The 22,926-nt window shown below is 38.4% G+C and overlaps 1 protein-coding gene across 2 annotated transcripts; it reads right to left on the bottom strand.

Moving 5' to 3' along the window:
* Nucleotides 1–5,053: 5,053 nt before the first annotated feature.
* Nucleotides 5,054–22,016, bottom strand: LOC127428423 (cyclin-J-like). Of its 2 annotated transcripts, XM_051676778.1 has the most exons (6): nt 21,768–22,016; nt 21,029–21,124; nt 17,255–17,465; nt 6,755–7,054; nt 6,382–6,541; nt 5,054–5,942 (listed from the first exon to the last, which is right to left on the bottom strand). In XM_051676778.1, exons 2-6 carry the CDS (start codon nt 21,104–21,106, stop codon nt 5,468–5,470), a joined length of 1,224 nt encoding a protein of 407 aa, XP_051532738.1. In that variant the 5' UTR covers nt 21,107–21,124; nt 21,768–22,016; the 3' UTR covers nt 5,054–5,467. The 2 variants fall into 2 exon arrangements, with proteins under 2 accessions (XP_051532738.1, XP_051532737.1); XM_051676777.1 differs by having other exon boundaries at nt 21,029–22,016.
* Nucleotides 22,017–22,926: the final 910 nt, after the last annotated feature.

Genomic DNA, 22,926 nt, shown 5'->3' with positions numbered 1-22,926 from the left:
AAACAAAAAAACAAATGGATGTCTCCTAAACCAACTTTACAGCCTATACAAGAATGTTGTCTATAAAACAATAAAGTTATATGGAATATAATATAAGGCTGTGTAAGGCGGAAATGTTTTTCCAAGATCATTAAAGTCTAAACTCTAACCAAGTGCCATTTCTTTGAAGGACTCTTTGTGTAACTTTAGCAACTTAGTCAAAAACAGATTACTTTGTACAGGGCTGTAATCTACCTAGACACTGATGAGGATATGTCCCCCGCCCTCCCATACTCAGATTAGTGATGGATCAGTATGGGTTTTTCAATGGATAGTTTGGTAACAACATTAGTTAATGCATTAGGTCTCTAAAATAACAATGACCAACATTTTTTACTGTAGTTATTATTCTTGGTTAATGTTAATTATTAAACATGATAATGTTCATTGTTAGTTTATAGTGCATTAACTATAAACTAGTTAATAATTTATGGAATTAATGGACAAGGTTACAAAAAGAAAAAAATAGTGTTCAGGAGCCTGTCTAACCATTAAATGAGCACATATGTTTATAAACACACACACACCCTTTGATTTTTTGACATCCCAGGCAACCTCTGAACCTTTCTTGACTCCATAGGAACAAAGAACATTGGAAAAAATATTATGACAATGTGTTTTGTAAACTTTCACATTCTCTCTCACACACACACACACACTTAATTTGATAGCACAGAACATTTTGTGAATATTTTGACTATATAAAAAAAAAGGTCAAAAATTAATGCTATTTTAACTTGAAAGTTAAAATAGCATTAATTTTTGACCTTTTTTTTTATATAGTCAAAAATTAATGCTATTTTAACTTGAAAGTTAAGAAGTTGTATAAGATCAGATCAATAAAGGCTACTGTCAATAAGTTCCCAAAATAAGTACAAAACCTATTCTACTTACTAGAAATCAAGCCAACAAAAAAAATCTAATGCAATATCTAGGTGAAAATATATTCATAATGAGAGCTTTACATACATTTTAATGGGTTGGTCATTTTTGACCGGGAACTCCACAGGTTGGACTTTCTGCCATTTTTTACAAAATAAAAGAGTTTAAAAAAGTATTTCTGGTTGAACATTAAAACAAAGTAGTGTGATAAACAGGACAGAAAATATCCATAAAAAATGCTTTTTTTAATGCAAAATTTAGGTGCATTAGCTCAGGTAATTTAGGCCTATTGTCAATAAATTCCAAAAAAAGGTACAAAACCTGTTCTAGTTACTAGAAATCAAGTTGAAAAAAAGATCTAATGCAATATTTAGTGATCATATATGGATTTTGTGCGATTTATAAACCCTTTAAATGGGTCGGTCATTTTGACCCAGGAACACATGGAGTGGTAGCAAATGAGGAACACAGCGCAAGGGTTACGTAATCTTTTATGAGACTTTTAAATAATTTTCTAAGCTTTAAAGTGAGGCACTATCCACCACCATTGTATTGAAATGACGGGAGAAAAGTCTTATAGGTTTAGGAACGGCAATTCTTAAACTCTTACATGTGGTCACATCCTTGACTTAGTACCTTGTACTCTGTGCATTACTCAATATGATCTTTCTATCTTTTGCACCACAGACAGTTCCTTAAAACACCCAAAAACAGAGTATCACATTTTGTACTCCACCCTGACTGTAGCTATTGTCGGCCATCCTTTGAGTCAGGGTGCTTTTATCTCTAGAAAGATCAGTGGCGCTCAGTTGGATGTGCTTTATTTTAGTGGTGTTTAATGACAGGAAGAACCATCATGTGGGGCAGGAATCTCTCCCCATTGTCTGCAGTCCAGCACGTGACATGCAGGGAGGAAGGGGGGAGGGCAGCGGTTTTTGGGGTGGAGCCAAATGAATCAGACCCCTTGATCCCTCAACAACACCAAAGACCTTTTCATGTGCAATGAGTCCAGACATTCATATGAAAAAACTCGCCTTGAGCTATGCAAATTCACTGTCTATTCAAAATGAGGTTGTGTATGCATCATACATGAAAAAAAAAACATTTACAAATGTTTTGTGCTTTTTTCCCCCCATTTTATTTCTGGGGTTTTCATCCAAATAATGCCTGTTATCCCCCTACCCACATACAGGCTTTTAAATAAACCCATTAGGTCATTGAATGAGCAGTCAGTGTTCTCTAGTCTACAAAACGTCTAGAGATTCAGGAGACATTGGTTGCAATGTGCAACATTTTCTTGGTGGAAAAATAAAATCACCGCCTGTGAGCAGTAATAGCATGTTAGAAACTAAACAAACCAACAAAAAACTAGTTCTACATTGTAAAAAAATAAAATAATAAAAAAAAAAGTGGTAGAAAAAAATTTAGTCTAAAGTAACAAACTAATGATTACATATTGCACACACAGAGGCTTCACAAGAGAAAGAATTGAAATATAAAACAGTGCGTGTCTATTACAGTGAACACAGTTCTCTACCTATACAAATCATGAGAATTTAACACAAAGGGAAAACAATGAATTAAACTAAGTTTTGGGAAAAATACAAAGTAGTAGTGAATGTTCTGATCAATCAAGAGGAATATAAAACAAAAGGATGAGTCCTGCAGAATCAGCATATAAAATGGCAATATATTGAGGTAGTTCAAAGTTCAGGACTATAGGAAAAAAAGATTTTCATCCAAAGTCCAGTAAAGTGGTTGGAAAAGCTTCTCATTCATTCAGCAGGATGTAAAGCAGACACTTTGGTCTTAAGGCCAGTCAACAAAGGAATTCATTGATTGGTTCAAGAACCATCTGGACAAAAGGGACACTAACATAAAGGAAAGAAATAAAGCATGTTTGGTTTATCTTTTCTTTAGTTTACATCAATACTAGTAAAATATTTTGGACTGAGTATTAAAGTCTGCTTTAAAAATATCCTGTTTGACCCATGCTAATGAAGCACCATTTCATTAACAAAACCTTGATGTCTGTAAAGATCTTGATCTATAAGGTGTGACATCTGAATTTACCCAAATGACCCATTTGAAGAATTAAAGCACATTACAGTAGAACTAAGTTTGAATTATATAACAGAACACCTTTTCTAACTCACATGGTGAGGTTAAGGAGAGAGGATACCCCAAATTGAAAATTCTGTCATCATTTACTCATATGCCATGCCTTAATTTCTTCAGAAAAATAAAAGAGAAATATAAGCATGTATGTTGGCCTCAGTGACCATTCACTTTTATTGTACGTAAAAATTATGCAATAAAAGTGAATGGTGTTCCACAAAGAAATAAAGTCATACAGGTTAGGGACATCATAAGGGTGAGTAAATGACAAAACATTTAAATTTTTTGGGGAAACTATCCCTTTAAATTCACTCTGTTGAATAGTTTTTAATGTGACCTTGGAGGTAACTGCAAATGACTGTGTAAAAGCAGTAATATGAGGTAATCTTTAAGAGTCACAGTGTCTGATGGAAAGAGGTAAAACAATGACGTTGTTTTCATTGCATACAGCATAACTGCAGGGTGATGGCTATTTTTCCCAGGAGGGAGGAACTAGTAACAGCATGGTTTCCTCCAGAAGTAGAGAGAGGGAAGGACAGATGCCTATGTCCCCTGGGGCATTTCCATCCATCTACCTCTGGGAGGAGCACCAAAGTTACTTCAACCTTCTCTACAGCCCATTTCACTTTTAAAACATACTCAACAAGAAATACAGACAACTACAACAAAGGGGCTACTTCATATAAACATCAGCTGTTTCAATGGTATTGAGTGTGTATGTATTAAAGATTACTGTACATCCCTGATATGTGGTATGTCACTGTAAACAAGACCAGAAGGGAGACAGGATTCTTGGTCATAAAGCCATCAGTTCATTAAAGCAGCAGCATAAAAGGAGCATACAGTAAATTCAGTGTTTGTTCAAGGACTCATTAAAAAATGCTGGTGATGGGATATGGACTTCCACAATTTATCTTCTTAAGGTTGTAGATTAAAAAAAAAATACTCCTGAGGATATTTGTCAGAATCCAACACTGAATTTCCATGTCATAAGAGCATCCTTTCTCTTTTTTGAGGTCACCTTGTTAGTTGGGGATCGTTTATCAAAAATTGAAAAATCTGTCATTTTCTCTCTACCCTCTTTGTTGTTACAAACCGTCTGACTTTTTCTTCAGTGAAGGACAAAAAACAATTTTGAAAGAATATTCTGGTCAATCTTTTAAATACAATAGCAGTTGAGAGTGACTAACTTTAAAGCTTAAAAAGAACCAAAACGTATCGAACGTCAAGATTTTCACTGAAATTACTTACATTTCAGGTTGTTTCTCACCAAAACCAATCATACAGCTTCAAAAGACTTGGAATATGATGCATGAACTGCATGGATTACTTTTATGATACTTCTGTGTTATTTACACTTTAAAAGGGAGCCATTGTTTTGAAAGGGGTATTCATACATTTTTCTTTTGTGTTTTGCATAAAAAAAGAAAGCCATGTGGGTTTGGAATGACATGAGGGTGAGTAAATAACAGAATTTTAATTTTTGGGTGGACTATTTCTTTAAAGGGAAAATTCCCTTATTTACTCATCCTCATACCATCCTAGATGTGTAGGACTTTCTTTCTTCTGCAAAACACAAATATTTTTAGAAGAATATCTCAGCTCTGTTGGTCCACACAATGCAAGTGAATGGTGTCCAGACCTTTCAATCTCAAAACATTACATAAAGGAAACATAAAAGTAATATCCATACGATTCCAGTTGTTTAATATGTCTTCTGAAGCAATGCAATCAGATTTGGCTGAGAAAAAGATCAATATTTCAATCCTTTTTTAATACAAATCTATAAGTGGAGATTTATAGTAAAAAAGGAATATTTATCCGTTTCTCACCCACACCTATTTTATCGCTTCTGATGACATAGATTTAACCACTGGAATCGTATGGATTACTTTTATGTTCCCTTTATGTGATGTTTGGAGCTTCAAAGGTCTGGTCACCATTCAATTGCATTGTGTGGACCTACAGAGCTGAGATATTCTTCTAAAAATATTCTTTGAGTTTTGCAGAAGAAAGTAAGTTATCCATATCTGGAATGGCATAAGGATGAGTAAATGAGAGAATTTTCACTTTTTGGTAAACTACCTCTTTAAGGGAACATAGAATCAGAGTCCATATAACTCAGTCAGTCAGTTTGTCCATTGCGGCACAACACTGGCAGAAGATCCAACCGTAACTAAATAATTTTGAAAAAATAGACATCCTCAGTTTATAAAAAACAACGGCGAAAGTAAAAAAAAAAAAAAAAAAATCAAAGTTTAAAAGGCTGTTTTTAAGTTAAAACTATGACCTCTGTGGAATCCACTCGACTCTTGGTCTTCTGTTTGGAAAGTCTTCGTCTCCGACTGAGACGAAGCCCCTCAGGGGCCGCGGAGAGGGCGGAGGACTGTGGTAGCCCCAGGTTTAGTTTGTCCTCCCTCTCTTGGCGTCACCTGTCAAAGCATCCAGCTGTGAACGTGTGATGGGAGCTCAGGTAGCCACTCCCGTAAGTCAGACCAAGGCAATGGCGTTCAGGCCCCATGCTCACCTGCATGGAGATGGGACCCTGGATGGGCAAGCCACGCAGCCCTGACGCCAAGCTGGGGAAAGAAGCGAATGAGCTGGCCGGCACTGAGGCGGAGAGCAGGCTGGCCTGGTGGGGTTGGAGATATTCCCGGGAGCCCACCGTTCCCAGGACCTGACAGTCTGCCAGCATGTGCAGCTGGGATAATGCTGGTGAGTGCTGGGCGAGCTGCTGGTAGCCGCTGGGCTGGAGGAGCAGCTGCTGGGAGCTGGAGGTGGGCTGCCTCTGCAGAGAGGGGGTCGCAGGGCTGTGGGGGATGTGAGCTTGTGGCTGGAGGCTCTGGCCAGAGGAGGGGGACGATTTGGATTTGTTGGCCTCTTTCACGTCGTTGTCATGGGCACTGAAAAATGAAACAAATGCACTTAATTCAAGTAAGATGAAGTACAGCACATGTGGCTTATTCTGGTTTAATTCAGTTCAGATTAGGGATGTGCAAAACTGTTTTCAAAATCTCTTAGTCCGTTGACTTCAATGACTAGTCGACTAATCGCTTTTCAGGAAGCCCTGTATAATTAGGCTGATTTTGGATTTACCTATCTCCAATTGGATGCATTTCTTTGGAGAGCATTTACATAAGATTCATGCCTGCGTTTAAAACCAAATAGATGATGTGCCATGGAATGGAGCAGAATGCATGGGTCTTGAAAAGTTGCACCATATTGAACATGACATTATGTCTTAAAAATGCAACACTCATGTGGGACGCTCAAAAGTAGTCATCCATCCCAAGTGCAGATTATAAGGCATGTATGCGGGTATATACTGTGCTTTGCTCTTACAGTAACATGAGCTGGATGCACTGTGTCAGATGATCCCATGAGTAGCCCGTAAGCAGGTGGAGAACAGTGGTCCAGCTGGGCGAGATCTGCAGGCAGATTCTGGATGCAGCTATGCAGGCAGCTGCCACCTGAGAGGACCTAAAGCTCAGGAAGGCATGATCTACAACAAAGTCGCATACACACTATATTAGCTCCTCAGCTGCAAAAATAAAGCATCCAATCAGAGTTTAGAGGCAGATCTTCTAATAACTGACAATAATTCCAAATTACATTTGATCTTTAATTCTTACCTATTAAATAAGTAATGATGATGACACTGTTATAAAATGCATTTTTTTATTTATTTGTAATTTCATGACTTAATTGTCATTACCTTGCAACGAGACCTCCAGGAAGTAGTGTGCGTATTTGTCCATGAAGGCTTTGCTCTTGGACAGGGAGGAGAGGGGCCAGCCGTTGTGCAGGTCTCCCTCCTGGACAGCAGCATGGAGGTAGTAGTCGATGAAGTGTGCAGGTGTGGGCATACACAAGTTCCAGCCAAACGTCTCCAGCAGCAGCAGCTCCATCTTGATGAGATCACGCTTGTTGAGACTGAGGTTCAGACTGCACATGAAGCCCAGAGTGTTCAGCTGCTCCAGTTTTGGCACACGGTCCTCCTTCTCCTCAAACTTACCTGCATGAAGAAGAGTAAGTATTTATTATTATCTTGTGTTCAATCAAAACATATCGTGCAGCTCAAGTTGTGAGCAACTCACAAACAACTACAGTGTGAAAATTAACTGGGTTGCCCTGGGATAGCTGTCACTCACAAATCCATTTCCAATTGAGTATTGTGAATGACAAATGTTGCACATAATACACATTTTTATTTTATTTTCACATTATAACTTTACACAGAATATTATGAATATATCATACCAATATAATAATGGACATGTATTTAGCATATTTTGTTTTCCCCCCCTCAAATCATCTCGTGGTCTGCGTGTAACACCCGTTTTAGATTATACTGCTGGTATTCCTGCCATTTTATCAGAGATGTCAAGATATGGATTCATAATATGTCATGTGTTTTATTTATTTTTTCTATGTTAAAGAAGTCCCTATTATCAGATATCTCAAAAGACATTATACATTCTTGATCTAAGAAGAATGCATCTCTGTGCTCTTCTCACATACTTCCTTTACTTTAAAAGGATTTGCATTGACCATTAAAGTGAGGCATTATGTGAATTCCTGTTATGAGAGAACACAGCTGCCTTTCTCTACAGAATTCCTATGTTCTCTTTCATTTCCCAAATTCCCTTCCTGCCTCTCCTGTGCCAGGTGTTAATATATTTTCCCAAAAGTCCAAGGCTCCTAGTATTGCTTCCCCTGCAGTCTGACGCTCCAACAATAAGGGCCCCACGACCTCTGACATCTATGGCTCATGCTTGAGCGCTCACACTCCCTGTGGGTTTGGATAAAGGTGAGTAAATGATGACAATAATTATTAATAATAAAAATGAAGTCTTATAGATTCGCCCTAATCGATTTCATATATAGGCCTATCTATAACATTTACCAGTTAGTGTTAATTCAGTAACACATTTTATTTTGATGAGGTGTATTTGAAGTGTATTTTAAAAACTTTGTAATCGATGTTGATAGATGGCACACTGTTCTGTCTACCTCGTCAGTTTGAGAGGTTCTACAAATGCTGCATATATATACAATATGGAATCTGTTATCTAACAATTGATATTTCATAAAATTAAGTCATGGTTTTAGACAGCATGGTGACAAATTCAATTAATTGATTCAACTGAAGTTTGTGACAAATAAAAATACAAGGGGGCAAATATCAACCCTTAACAAAATGATCTGACACAGATGTGTATCTTTAACCACACACTGTCATATCTCAGTCTTTTAATCTCATTACATTCTAGACTCGAGTAAGAATTTTTCTTTTTTTTTTTTGCCATAGATTCAGGTGCGGCAAAGAAAACACTGGTGCCTTTACTGTCAAAAACGCATGGCTGACATTAAAAGCCACTGCGCAGATTCTTTTCATAATTATCTGGGGTGCACAAATTCTTTTCATTAGCATCAAACCACAGGGGGACATCTGTCACACTAATCTGAATATCAGGGACCCTGCTGAGTGTTTCAGTTCAAACATGCCCCTCAGGGCCCTCAGCTTTCTGCCCCTCCCTCTCCGCTCTGAGAAAAGAGCCCGCCTGCATTTGACATGCTATTCAACACAGTTTTCTTTAAAATGTGAGCTCCAACCCCATTAGTCACAAAAGATATGCGATTTCACAAGGCTTGGTACTGAAGATGAAAAAGAACGTCAGGATTGTTGTTTTACCATGTTTTCTTTTTATCTCTTGAAATGCTGAGAATGCTGAATAATCTCAAATTATTATCAACATTAAAAATTACATGTATGTTTTATTTATATCCTGGCAGATCTGATTTATGGAATAGTTCATCCAAAAATTAAATACTGCTGTCATTATTTTACTCACCTTCATTTTGTTTCAACCCCATTTGATTTCTTTCTTCTGTTGAACACAAAAGGAGATGCAAAGCAGAACGCAAGCCTTGTACTGATAACAAGCTCAAGTGTTCGTCCATGCATTTCTTTAAGCTGCAATGAGCTCTTAACACCATCATCCAAATATTAGAGCTGAAAATCCTGATTCATTCTCTATGCTTTATGACAGAAATGTTTCACTCAGCCAATTGTTAACATTGACCTCAGCTGAAGTTCTCAGCACACTGCTGCCTCAGCCCTCATCCCTTACAAGGTGAACGTCTGGCTTAAACTTTTATTTAAAAGAAGCTATTTAAAACAAAGAAAATGAGCTTTAGACCAGAGATAGTGATATAGAATTAACTTGTATATAGGTGTTAACTGACAAAACGAAAAATAAATACTACAAGGTTATTTGGCCCAAAAATTATTTTATTATTTACTCAGCCTCATGTTGTTCCAAAACCACTTGGCCTTCTTCCTCCGTGGAACAAAAAAATTAATGGTGACTAAGGATATTGTTCTGCCGAACATCTTTTGTGTTCCACGTAGAAAAGAAGGTTGTGAGTAAATATGAAAGAATTTTCATTTCTGGGTAAACTATACCTTTAAGATATTTCCAACAAATTATAAACGGTTATCAAGAAACAGAACTGTTCCCCACCATTTGTCATAATAAATCATGCTGAATGGCAACTCTTTAAGCTTTGAATCCAGCCCTGCTTGACACACATTGACTGCAGTCGGCTCTTAGAGAAACCCAACAATAGCAGCAGCCACCTGAATCAATTGACCCTTCATTAAGCTCCGCCCCCCTTGGTTACTGTTGCTTGCTCTGACAATCTTTGCAAACTTCCCATAGGAATTAATGGAAGAGTGCTGTGAACGGCATGTTTTTTGGCCAAATATTCTCATAAATGGAATTGCCAATAATCTTACGTGAGCTGAAACGAAGAGTGACATTGTAAAGCATATTTAGTTTTTTGCAAAAGAAATGGTTAAATTACTCAGTAATTTGACTGAAAACTGTGGAGACTGAATCAGAATCAAGACAATCGGTTTTCACTGAAAAGTGTCATTTGATACAATTACACACCTGATAACATTAGTGTTAGTGCTCATAAAAACCCTTCACATTATGATGCTGTGAAATCTTTATTTACTATCACATTCACCAAGACTGAAAACAAATACATGAACTAATTAACAATAAGTTATTAGCTTTAATTTACCTTGGAGCAAATGTAGGTGTACTTGTTGATGTTATACATGTTCATTTGGGAATGAGGGCTCATGCGGTTTAATCCATAACATGCTCCCCTAAATATTAAATTAAAGATAAAAAAATGTATCCTCTCTAGGTACCTTGTGTTACTACAAGTGACCCAGCTAAAAAAATATCGGGGGCCTGGGTAGCTCAGTGGTAAAAGATGCTGGCTACCAACCCTGGAGTTCGCTAGTTCAAATCCCAGGGAGTGCTGAGTGACTCCAGCCAGGTCTCCTAAGCAACCAAATTGGCCCGGTTGCTAGGGAGGGTAGAGTCACATGGGGTAACCTCCTCGTGGTCGCTATAATGTGGTTCGTTGTCAGTGGGGCGCGTGGTAAATTGAGCGTGGATGCCGCGGTGGATGGCGTGAACCCTCCACATGCGCTATGTTTCCGTGGCAACACGCTCAACAAGCCACGTGATAAGATGCATGGGTTCATGGTCTCAGACGCGGCGGCAACTGGGATTCATCCTCCGCCACCCTGATTGAGGCAAATCACTACGCGACCACAAGGACTTAAAAGCGCACTGGGAATTGGGCATTTCAAATTTGGTGAAAATTTTTTTTTATATATATATTATAATTGTTTTTTTAATAATTTCTACAAAATTTAGGGATGCACAGATATGTAATCTCTGGGCCAATACTGATAGCTGATAATTAAAAAAAATATTCTAAGTTTAAATTTTTTAACCTGGAACTTTAGCTAATTAATTAAAAGCTACTCATTTGAAATATAGGTGTCATTTAAAAGCTTGGAATCTGGATTTGACAATTTGACCAACTCTTAACTGCTGCTATTTAAGGTTTGGCGGATGTAACATGAACCAGAAATGCCTATATTACAGATGTAAGCTGATATGAATGTGAAATAAATGAGAATACACTTGCATAAATTGTATGGTGCCCATTTATATGAGTATTTACGGTAATAATGATGAATCGCTAACATAAGAGAGAATAACAAATTTCTAACAGATGTAATAATCCATTTAACAAAAATGAGGCAATAAATCAACAGCATGTAATGAGCATTAAAAAAACACAATACAAAAACATTTATTTTTTATGTCGGCAGCCAGACTGTGTGCAGCAGTGGTTTGTGTTCGTTATGTATGTGCTTTATGAAATAAACAGAAATGGGAAATGGTATCTCTCTAATTACATCTTATTATCCTGTTTAAAACCAGCCCCAAAACAACGTAATACAGTGCAGAGATGTTAAAAAAATCTCAGAGCAACATGAGCTTGCCTTGCAACACTAGCCTGACTTTCACAGTCACACACACAAGCACTGTCGCTTGAGACTGCACATGCCTGAAGGAAAGAAGCTAGTAATACATTGGCCGCCGATATATTGTGCATCCCTAATACATTTCCGTTTAAAACTACTCAAACACACGTAACTTTCCTAAATTCTTGTTGGAAAAAAGCAAATGCTTGTCAGAGAAATGGGGGACATCAACATTTGCTAAGATAGGATTGTCCAGAAATGCTTTAAAGGCAAGGCTTAGCAAAGGGTCAGTTCTTAGGGAAAAGGTGGGATATTCTTACAAGGAACATGAGCAAAGCCATTATTCATTCAGTCAAAAGTAATTAATTAATGCCTGAACACTGCCAATTGCTGGCCAGCGCAAAACAATTTGCAATTTGCAACAAAAGGGTTCATTATGTTCTGCTGTTTTTAATCTGAACTAATTTTCCATACAAAATCTGGAAACATGATCTAGGTTCTGTATTTTAATCCATGAACACCACCAACATATGGCAACAAAAGTCACCCCCTCTATCTTGTTTGTGCCTCTGTGCTTTGTGTGTAAGCAGACATGCTGCTGCTGATAACATGCCTCGCCTTAATACTTCAAGCACAGATAGATGAGTCAGACTTCCTTGTTTCCTGAACTATAAAACATTAAAACATCTGCCGATACTTCATACACTGCCTGGCTAAAAAAGTCACCATTTGGATTATTTACATAAGCAGATACTTAAGAGCTTATGATTGGATCATTATTGCAGTGATTAGTATGTTTCATCTGGCAACAATTCTTTAACTCTAACTGATGCAGTGTGTAGCTTCTCATTTCTTAAACAACCATGTCGTAAGACGTATCCCGTGGTCGTGGAAAAGATGTTACTGTGTTTCAGAAGGGGCAAATTATTGGCCTGCATCAAGCAAAGAAAACATTTAAGGAGATTGCTGAAATCTCTGGAATTGGGTTAAGAACTGTCCAACGCATTATTAAAACCCAGAGGGATAGTGGTGAACCCTCAGCTTCACAGAAGAAATGTGGTTGGAAAAAAATCTTGAATGATCGTGATCAGAGTTCACTAAACGCTTGAAGTCACATCTTAAAAAAATTCAAAGTAGAACTCACAGCTATGTTTAATAGTGAATGTATGAGCATTTTCACACGCACAATGCAATGAGAATTTACAGGATTGGGACTAAACATCTGTGTGGCCACAAGAAAGCCACTTGTTAGTGAGGCTTATTGGAAAAAACATCTTCAATTTGATAGGGAGCATTCCATTGACTGTGGAACAATGGAAAAATGACATGTGGTCGTATGAGTCCAGATTTACCCTATTCCAAAGTGTTGGGCATGTCAGGGTAAGAAGGGAAGCGGATGAAGCGATGCACCCGTCATGCATAGTGCCCACTGTACAAGCCTATGGAGGCAGTGTTATGATCTGGGGTTGCTTCAATTGGTCAGGTCTAGGCTCAGCAACGTCATACGACAATAAAATGAAGTCAGCTGACTACCTGAATGTACTGAATGACCAGGTTATCCCATGAATGGATTTTTTTTCTTCCCTGACAGCACGGGTATATTCCAGGATGACAATGCCAAGATTCATTGGGCTAAAATTGTCACAGAGGGGTTCAGTGAGCGCGAGGAATAATTTTCACACATGATTTGGCCACCACAGCGTCCTGACCTTAACCCCATTAAAAGTCTTTGGGATGTGCTGGAGAAGACTTTACAGAGTGGTTCGACTCTCCTGTCATCAATACAAGATCTCGGCCAAAAATCAATGCAACTCTGGATGGAAATAAATGTTGTGACGTTGCATGAGGTTGTCGAAACAATGCCACAATGAATGCGTGCCGTAATCAACGCTAAAGGTGGTCCAATGAATTATTATTAGAGTATGCAACATTTTGGCCAGGCAGGGTATAACGCTTGTTTGCACAATCTACCTGAAAACAAAGGTTAGACAGTGATGAAGCTTGTAGCATGCCAAGGCAGCTGTAACTTGCTAAGTTGTGATCTGAGATGAAGTGTACCATCTGATTTGTGGACTGGACAGGTTGCCTTGGAGGCTGACTGAGGTGTCTGGAGACCAGCGAAGGCCATGGTCTCTTATGCACACAGCTGTCACGCAGCACAATACAGCAGCCGGCAAGAGCACAGAGGCAGACACACTCATATAGATCCTCATATGCATGCACAAACAAGTATGGTGATGAAATTAAATTGCTTTAGTTAACTGGAAGCAGAGGTTAGGGTTAGGCACCTCAATCAGTTTACACCAGTAGCACAGACACACTATAACGTCTCCCCAATTTGGAATGCCCAATTCCCAATGCGCTCTCTAAGTCCTCGTGGTGACGTAGTGACTTGCCTCAATCCGGGTGGCGGAAGACAAATCTCAGTTTCCTCTGCGTCTGAGATCGTCAATCCACGCATCTTATCACGTGGCTTGTTGAGCGCGTTACCGCAGAGACAGCGCGCGTGTGGAGGCTTCACGTTATTCTCCGTGGCATCCACGCACAACTCACCACGCGCCCCACCGAGAGCGAACCACATTATAGCGACCATGAGGAGGTTACCCCATGCGATTCTACCCTCCCTAGCAACTGGGCCAATTTGGTTGCTTAGGACACCTGGCTGGAGTCACTCAGCACACCCTGAGGTTCGAACTCGTGACCCCAGGGGTGGTAGTCAGCGTCTTTACTCGCTGAGCTACCCAGGCCCCCTATGAGGCATATTTTCTTAAGTGCCAGGGCTCAACAGTTTTCTGCTGGCCCAGACGGGACAGTAGTTAAAATTTTTACTTGCCCTGCCAGCATTTTCACTGGCCCTAACACAAAAAATAGATATTTAATTTCAAGCAAAAACAAAATATTTATATTCTTCCTTGAAAATTAAGTCCTTCATAGAATTTTTTTTGTAAAAATAGCTGGAAATTATACAGCTCAAAAGTTCATGATGGCTATAAATTCATAAACAATCTTGGGAAAATTAAAGCATGTTTTATAATCAGTATATAAATCACTACTGATTACCAATTTATAATTTTCAAGCCATTCGTACTGATGCTTCTAAGACTACCACAAAATTATTCACTTAATAAAAGTTTCGGAAGTTTAAATTAGCAAAATTAGCAACACTGAGATCAAAACAATAATTATGTCTACATGGATACCGGAAAGCGGCTTATTGTTAGAAAGTGGCATTCCCATTCACATGCACTGTATAAGCGGCGTACCCTTTATACATGCAGCTCGTCAGAAGGCAGCTTTTTCCAAAGCAACGTAATGTCCCCATGACGCTTGCATAAATAACAAACATGGGATCCGTGGAAGACTTCACTTTTTTTTTTCTCCCCTCTGTTGCTTCAATTTATTTCCAGATAATCCAGAGCTGTTGCTGTTTGTTTTCTTAACTTTCCATCTGCACCTTCAGCAGACTTACTGCAATAGTGGGGTTTCCCTCTTACTTAAAACTCTGGGACTCCCCCAATGTACAAGCATATATATGCAAAAATGTGTGGGCCCATTGATATTTTTCACTGGTGTATATAAATGGCTACAGTTTATAGTTTTATTTGCTTTTCCCAATGTACTCCCAGAAATGTTGAATTCTTTCCGCTGTGTTGACTGTATGGCTGCAACTAACGATTATTTTGATCATCGATTAATCTTCGATTATTTCTACGATTAATCGGATGAAAACTGACATTTCCTGTATTTTATTAAAATATGATTTTTCAAAAAACTGATAAAGGGCTTAAGGATTTGGTTTGATTTACATTACTGAATTCACGATTCTATACTCAAAACTCACAAAACTTTGAACAAAGCCTGAATCATGAAGTTGCATTTGGATTTGTATTATTATTAGAAACAGTTCCTTGTAAAATTTAACAAAAAATCCTTATCATTAAAGAGTAAATGATCCATAGGGCATGGAGTGGGACAAAAAATCTGCCCAGCAGAGGGCAATAGTGATACGAGAATAGAATTATTAATAATTCTGCCCAGCTGAAATATACATAATTATGTTAGATACATATGCTTGTACACACTGATTACATACATTTAAGTATTTTAATATTATAGTTTTTAAAATAGTATTTTCACTGATTACATGTTTTCAAACTATTCTTTTAAAAAAGAAATTGTATGTTTATCCAGTAAAATAATGTTTACCATTATATACGTTTACTAGTGTATTCAGACATTACATGATATGGCATTATCAGGAGGACTTTCAAATATCAGGACCCTTGGCATTATTATACATTATATGTAGCATTACATACAGTTTAATATAGTACAATCATCTGTAAACCCTGTGCAAATTCACTGTTGCACTGAAAAGACTTATCCCGGTGCTCACTGTATTACATGTGCTTACATGGGCAGGAGAAAACACTTTAAAAACCGGCACACCTTGACTGCTGAGACTTCAGTCTGATATCCATGAAAGCTGCACAAGTGATTACACTGAAACTGTTTAATCAAAATGAGTGCACTCCATTTCTCCATTGCGATCGGTTTGATTGACGTGGATGTGTGCCCTCATTTGCTCATTAAAGTTTAATGGAGACTCGCTTGTGGTAAGAACAAACAGTTTTGTGAAATACGCAGCTGATTTTGAACTCATAACATGTTTACATTATAAAACATAGAAAATAGCAGAAAAATGTAAGTGATGTCCTGGAGAAAAACAACTCTTGCGCATCAAACAGCACAAGCACTCTGTAAACGCACCTGATGCAGCAACCGCTCCACATTAATCTGTATGATTATTATGATATTCTTCAAGGTGTCTATAAAGTGCTCTCGTGCGCAGGACAACTTGGGTCCTATTTTTTCCATTTCAACTTGTCTCCGCTGTTTTTCAAACGAGTTATCATGCAACACATTTTTCACTTGGCTGTGAAGTGATGTCACTGACGGGGCTTCTCCGTGCTTACTGCAAATATCCAACTAATCGATAATGAAATTCCTTGTCGATGATTTCCATTATCGATAATTATCGATTTTATCGATTAGCTGTTGCAGCCCTAGTTGACTGGTTGTTGGGCTCCATCCTATGACGTTTTTTTAAGCGGTCTGTTCACACACATTCCCATTCTTCAATAACCTGTTAAAATGCAGCTTATGCATTTACATAACCACATAAACCATGTTCTCCAGGAGAAACCCATGTGTGTTATAAGGCATTCTCACTTACATGATGTTTCAGAACTCCTCTTTCTGCAAAAACCCTGGAATAATCAGTTTTCTTAAGTGCATGTAAACGTGGTCATTAATGTGCCTTTTTAGAATGTCATGTAAACGCTTTAGCCCGACTGAAATCGCACCAGTCTGATTTTAGTTTAGTCTAACACAGCTAGATAAAGCAATTGTAGCTCGCCTTAGTCAAGCAAGTATACAATTTAAATGGACCGCAAGTGACCTCGGAGTTGTGCGCTTTCACGCTCCGAATGACAGAGATGACATATGGCGTGTTTTTAACACTTCCTCAGCTGACGTCCTTGCTTTAAATATTCAATTACACATTGTGTCATGTATACTTGGACAGACAGATGAATATTGTAGTTGGACTATGCAAGAACCTGCTGTAGCTCAATTGTAATGGTCCATATAAATGTACTGAATGTCCAATACATCAAAGAAAACCAAATGTTTACTTTAAGGCATATAACACATGTATAAGATAAACAAATGTAAGATTTGATGACAATACAGCAGTGCCCTGATAGAGCAAATGACAGTTCTGTCTGCTGGCCATCTTGATTATTGAGCACTGAAAGTAAAATTTAAATAACCTTGGCTTAGACTTACTGGCTAGGAGAAGGCAGGAGAGGGCGATTACGTAGAGTTGCCGCACAGCTACATCATAGTGGTCCATAAAGAGGTCAAGCAGGTAGACAGCCAGGTGACGCGCCGTAGGGCACAGCTGGTACCGGTTACTGAGAACGGCAAGCAGATCGGCAAAGTACCGGCGCATCCCGATCTGTGGAGAGTGAGCCTTGTACGTTGGCAACTTCAGCTCCTATGGAGAAAATTAGGGTATGAAGGAGGGCAATGGCTTTGTATAAAAGAAATTAGTATCTCTTAATAATCAAGCAAGGCACATAAACAGGGAACTAATGGAACGCATGAAATTCCAACACTAACAAAAGTTTTGTACATGTACTATGGCTGCACCATGGTATACTTTGAAGTACCTTGTAGAACCACGTATCGTAACCATTTTGGGGGGATTTTTAGCACCTACTCTGGAGTAGGTACTTTGGGGGCATAAAGGGACTGTGGGAGACTATGGAAGGTGCTGCAGCCTGTGATTGGTCAAACACGTATGACGCACAAGCATTGAGAAAGGAGTCAACAGCCGCCATTGTATACAACTAGCTGCTAGTATGCTACTCAGAGGATTGCACTAATTTTACAGTTCCCTTAACAGAAATCAAATAAAACCAACAAAGTACACAAAGAGGATCACCCGTTTCACATATGTGTGTGTAGAACCAAATCGGGAGACACGATTTGAGTTTTCATTGCATTTGTACTGTTTGTACTGTGTGACTATACAGAAAATAGAATGATTTCTGGATTACTACATCAAATTATTCCTGGGATGTCAGATATAAATAATAAGATGTTTACTGAGTGGGTAATTGAACTCTATTATACACTAAACCATCATGAAATCTAGTTTACATGAGGGAAGTATTGCGTGTCTGTTACTGTATGGTAACTTGCATCAAGATGTATTTTTTATGTCAATGAGTATTTCAGTACAGTAATTTATGTTGAGTCATAAAAGCCTTAATTGTATAAGATTGTGTTGATCAATAGGTTTATAGTGCTTTCAACATGTTTACAGTGTCCACAAAATTCAGAGTGTGCTGCACAGTAGTCTGACCACTCATCTCAACTCTCACTCCAGCTGCAGCAGCACAGAGCTCCGCACACACGGCTCTCCTGCCCAGTCTAAAACCGTAACCTGAAGACACAGACTGCGTCCGAAAATGGGAAAATGCTGCCTTCGGGGGCTGAGGTAGTATGAAATAAGGTGCATTTTAAACTGTTCAGAGACCAGTTTCCTTTAGAGAAGGAACGCTGGTTTTAAACGCTGTCGTATAAACCATTAACTGATTAGGCAGCTGCCTACGTTTTCGGATGAGGCCAAAACTCATGTAAAACAGGCCTAACAAAAGTTTAACTCCGATCCCGGCAATTTCGGTGTTGTTGATTTCGTTGTTGTTTATATTGAATCAGGCGTTCCAACCATGTCAGAAGAAAAATGGTCAATACTAGATTATATCACTACGGTTGTAACTTTTGTCAATGCGAATGCAACGGGAAAAGTCTCCTCGGGTGTTCCATTCCTCGTACGAGTTCTCCTCTAGAAAGTTACTAAAGAAAAGTACAGGACTGTAGGTAGGAAAGGGCCTATAGATACCATCTGATCACAGCACCTTAGTACCACCACAGTACATTTTCAGCAAAGGGGGAAAAAATATTCCTAAAAATGTGTTAAACTTGTATTATTTTAGTCAATTAATGTACTGTAGTTCTCTCTCTTTCTGACTGAAATTAATTTTTCTATTGTTAAAATTTTTTTTTGTGTGCATATTCTCATTTATGCTTTTTGTCAGTAGCTTATTTACAAATAATAATAATAATAATAATAATACAATACCAACTGTATAGAAATTAACTCAAACATTGCCGAAAAAGCTAATGGTTCAGTCATACTTAATAACTGGCTAAAATCTCAAACTCTTTCCAAACATGAGTCCCAGTCAAATTGTGCTGCTTTATAGTGGCAGTTGAGCGGAGAGCTGGTTCCTTTACAGGCCTAGCCATCATGTCTCACAGCCATCTGTCCCTGTGGGGTGAGGGGCTGTGATTTGACCCTCTAGAGGAGCCTTTTTGTGGGGCCTGTCCACAATTTAGACTGCCCTACAGCTGCTGCTGTGTTTGAATGGCTGATCAGTTTGTCAATTGCATATCTAGATGCAAATCAGTTCACAACTTCTCTGCTGCCACACAATTGGCAGATTAGATAATCGCATTAATAAGTAGGTGTTCAAGTGTTTCTAATAAAGTGCTCAGTGAGTGTATTTAAAGTGATGGCACACAACCAAAATATAGCCTACAAACAACCTTTTGACACAATTTAAAAAACGTAAAATGAAGTGCAGGTTTGCGAACGATATTCCGCTGACAATAAACAACCGCATCATTTTCAGTTCAGCTAATTGTAAAGACTTTATAACCTTTGGCATTGCAATGGTAGGCAGGCAACAACAGGAGGTGAGATCAGACAACCTCCCATGCATAATGGAGAACAAACTATAGCTGATCTGTGTAAGGATTCATTCCATAAATATTTCTGCATGACATTAACTGAGCAATGCATGTTGATGAACAGAGAGAGACTGTTCTGCCCAAATAATCCACCAAACCTTCTATCTCCACATATTTTTGCATCACATACAAACAGATGGTACAGAGAAAGATAATGTTTGTGTGATATAGAATCGATGTTTTCAAAGGCCATAAAAGAGTAACACGGTTTCAAAAGTCATGCACTTTCAACCACATCTTTTTGCCACTCTAATGCACAGAAACCTTAGCTGGTGCTGAATAAACACAGCAGGATTGTTTAGTCCAGTAATCTAATGCTAACAGACAAACTCAAGTACAAACACACAGACAAACAGAACACTTCACATTCCAAACCGGATGTGAGCGCACCCCCAATAAACAGGCCAGACAATAAAAGGACAACACACACATTCCAATGAAGGACAACAGACTGCACTAAATAAATGCACTTCACCTCACTGTCTGATGAGTGCAATTCACTCATCAGTGGGGAAACTCTAGTTCAGCAATACTGAAGACACTTCCAAGTGTTTCAACACAACAGTTTGTGCCTCGTTCCCCCAATTATAGAGCAGTAAAATGAACCAATAAAGCCAAAACGGCTTCCTTTTGCAAAAAGACAGGTTCTATATCTGTACAACGTTCTTGATGTAACGCTATGCATCACGCACTACCTGCACAACATAATCCATATAAAAATGGGTACTTGCTGTGAGTCACTGTAATATAATACATGATGTGCAAATTTTCATGCATACTGTGCATATTGTGGAAAACCTAGTTTGTTGCGCCTATAACGATTACTCTTTTTAATAGTCTGTTTATTGTAATGTGTAAGGTGTTTTTTTGTGTATCTTGTTTATATAATGTAGATGTTTTCCTGTGTGGTATGCTCTGTGTACTGTAAAGTTTTGATCGTGTCTGCTAATGCATCCCGATTTTCCAGAGGAAAATAACGTACACCCATCTATCAATCTATGAGCATGAACAGGTTATTGTTTAGAGAGTAGGGGAGTATACAGTATACGATGTGTTAGACAGGAACCTCCGTAAAGCCATCATCAGGGGATGTTTTTTTAAGTGCTGCGTGACATTTCGCACTTCCCCATCAAAGCCCAAGTGAAAAAATTGAGCCAGTGTTGGAGGCCTGGATGCTGACAATGGATTTAAACTGAATGCCGAATTCGAATGATCAACAACTGTTTTTGTACAACTCACCTTAATTCGCAGAGACTGATGGATGTCTGCTGCGAGCTGGCTTTTCCACCACTGGCCCTCTGGTTCCATCTTTCCCATCCAGAATGGGCCGTAATCCTGAACAAACACAAACAAGAGTGAGAGAGAGAGAGAGAGAGAGAGAGAGAGAGAGAGAGGAAATAAGCAAATCTTGGGACTGTCTAGCTATGTTTAAGCACTTCAACCACTAAACCACAGCAGTTCTATTTGGGGGGAAATGCCACAGTAATTTAATGGAATTAAAGGAATAAGATAAGCGAGCAATTGGTGGAAAATCTGGAGGCAATTCACCCAGCAAAGTTCAAGCAGGACTACAATAACACAAACGGTCATTTTATCGCGAGGTTGCAATCACGCCTTCGTCTCATCTATTTGTGGTAGACTCAATTCATTACAGGTATATACAAATTCTGCGACAAACTTCAGGTATCTGATAGTGAGTTTGCACTTCTTAATGACTAATATAAAGGCGAATCTGTCAGTGAAATGAAAGTGACCGGCGCCGCACATCCACCACAGCAGCGCGCCACGAGTCCCTTATTACGGCGATACAAAGTATACCTCACAGGTGTGAATGAATAACGCGAAGAGTTTTGGGTTAAATGCGTTCATCGACCACGACTATTTCGAACTGAAAGAGAAGCCGAGCGTGAAACATTAGAGGGAACAGTGTAACCCTTTAATTAAAACGGATATATACCCGCACAACAGCGCGTCTTACCGATAAGACAACAGCACTTCAGACCCCTTTGTTTCAAAACTGTCGCATACTGGAGTTATATTCCACAACTGAGCGCGTGAGCACTTTTCAAAACATCTCCCATATCAAAGACAATTATTCTCGTGTATAACACAGTCGCTTCCGTGTGCGTTTGGATGGCTTTTTGGCATGAAAACACCGCCGCGTGTGTATCCAAGTTAACCCCTTTGACTTTTTTCGCCGTCCCGTGTAATGTGCTCCCCCAGTGGCCTGAGCGAGTGCAGGAGATCTGAATGATGTTGCTGTGCGGAGCTGCACGGTCGGTCTACACGGGGAGGAGTCCGTGGACATGATCCTTACTCAGAAGAACTAGGATTGATAAACTCATTTAATCGAGTGATAGATACACGACTGAAATGTGTATATTTGTATTAGACTATCATCTAAATCTACAGGAGAAGCTTGGTGATTGTGGTTTCTTTAAACAGAGATTCAGTTATTTTGATGTAGACTTGACTAGAGGAAAAGCCAAGAACACACTGGCATTTAAAAAAAAAAAAAAGCTTTAAAATATTAAATAAATTATTTTAAACATTACGTGGCATCCACATTTGTAGGCTATGTTTAAACAGCATAAATCTTAATATTCATTTTGGTTCTGGTGGTTATGTGGATTTACAAAGTAAATAGTAATTATTGTTAAGAATCACACAATGGTGTTGTTTATCTACTCAAAACTCTATTTTATATTAATTCTCAATCTTATAATTTGTATTATTATTATTTATTTATTTTTATAAAATTACCTATTTTTTAAGAAGATCCCTTTGTCTCTATATGAAGTGTTCTGTCTGTATTTTGCCAGCAGATGGACCTCTTTGGACTGTAGACTGCTTCAAGTTTATTATTGGACAACATAGGACTCAAATGTTGTAGTACCCACATGCTGATTTTCTATGGTTACGTTTACAGTTTTAGCAAAACAATTGTTCTTTCTGTTCTAATGACACTGAAACAACAGAACATATATATATATATTTTTTTTTTTTTTTTTTTCATGTCCAAATATTCAGGTTTTTATGAAGAATGTTTTGGAGTGGATTAAGATTTATATGGAGATGCCTGTAAACATATTTTTTGGGATTATCATGGACAGTGTTGGGTGTAATCCAATTACAAA

This window comes from Myxocyprinus asiaticus, chromosome 38, assembly GCF_019703515.2.
Source record: "Myxocyprinus asiaticus isolate MX2 ecotype Aquarium Trade chromosome 38, UBuf_Myxa_2, whole genome shotgun sequence".
Classification (NCBI taxonomy): Eukaryota; Metazoa; Chordata; class Actinopteri; order Cypriniformes; family Catostomidae; genus Myxocyprinus; species Myxocyprinus asiaticus.
Note: the sequence above shows the minus strand (reverse complement) of the source record. Positions and strands in the feature narration are given on the sequence as shown.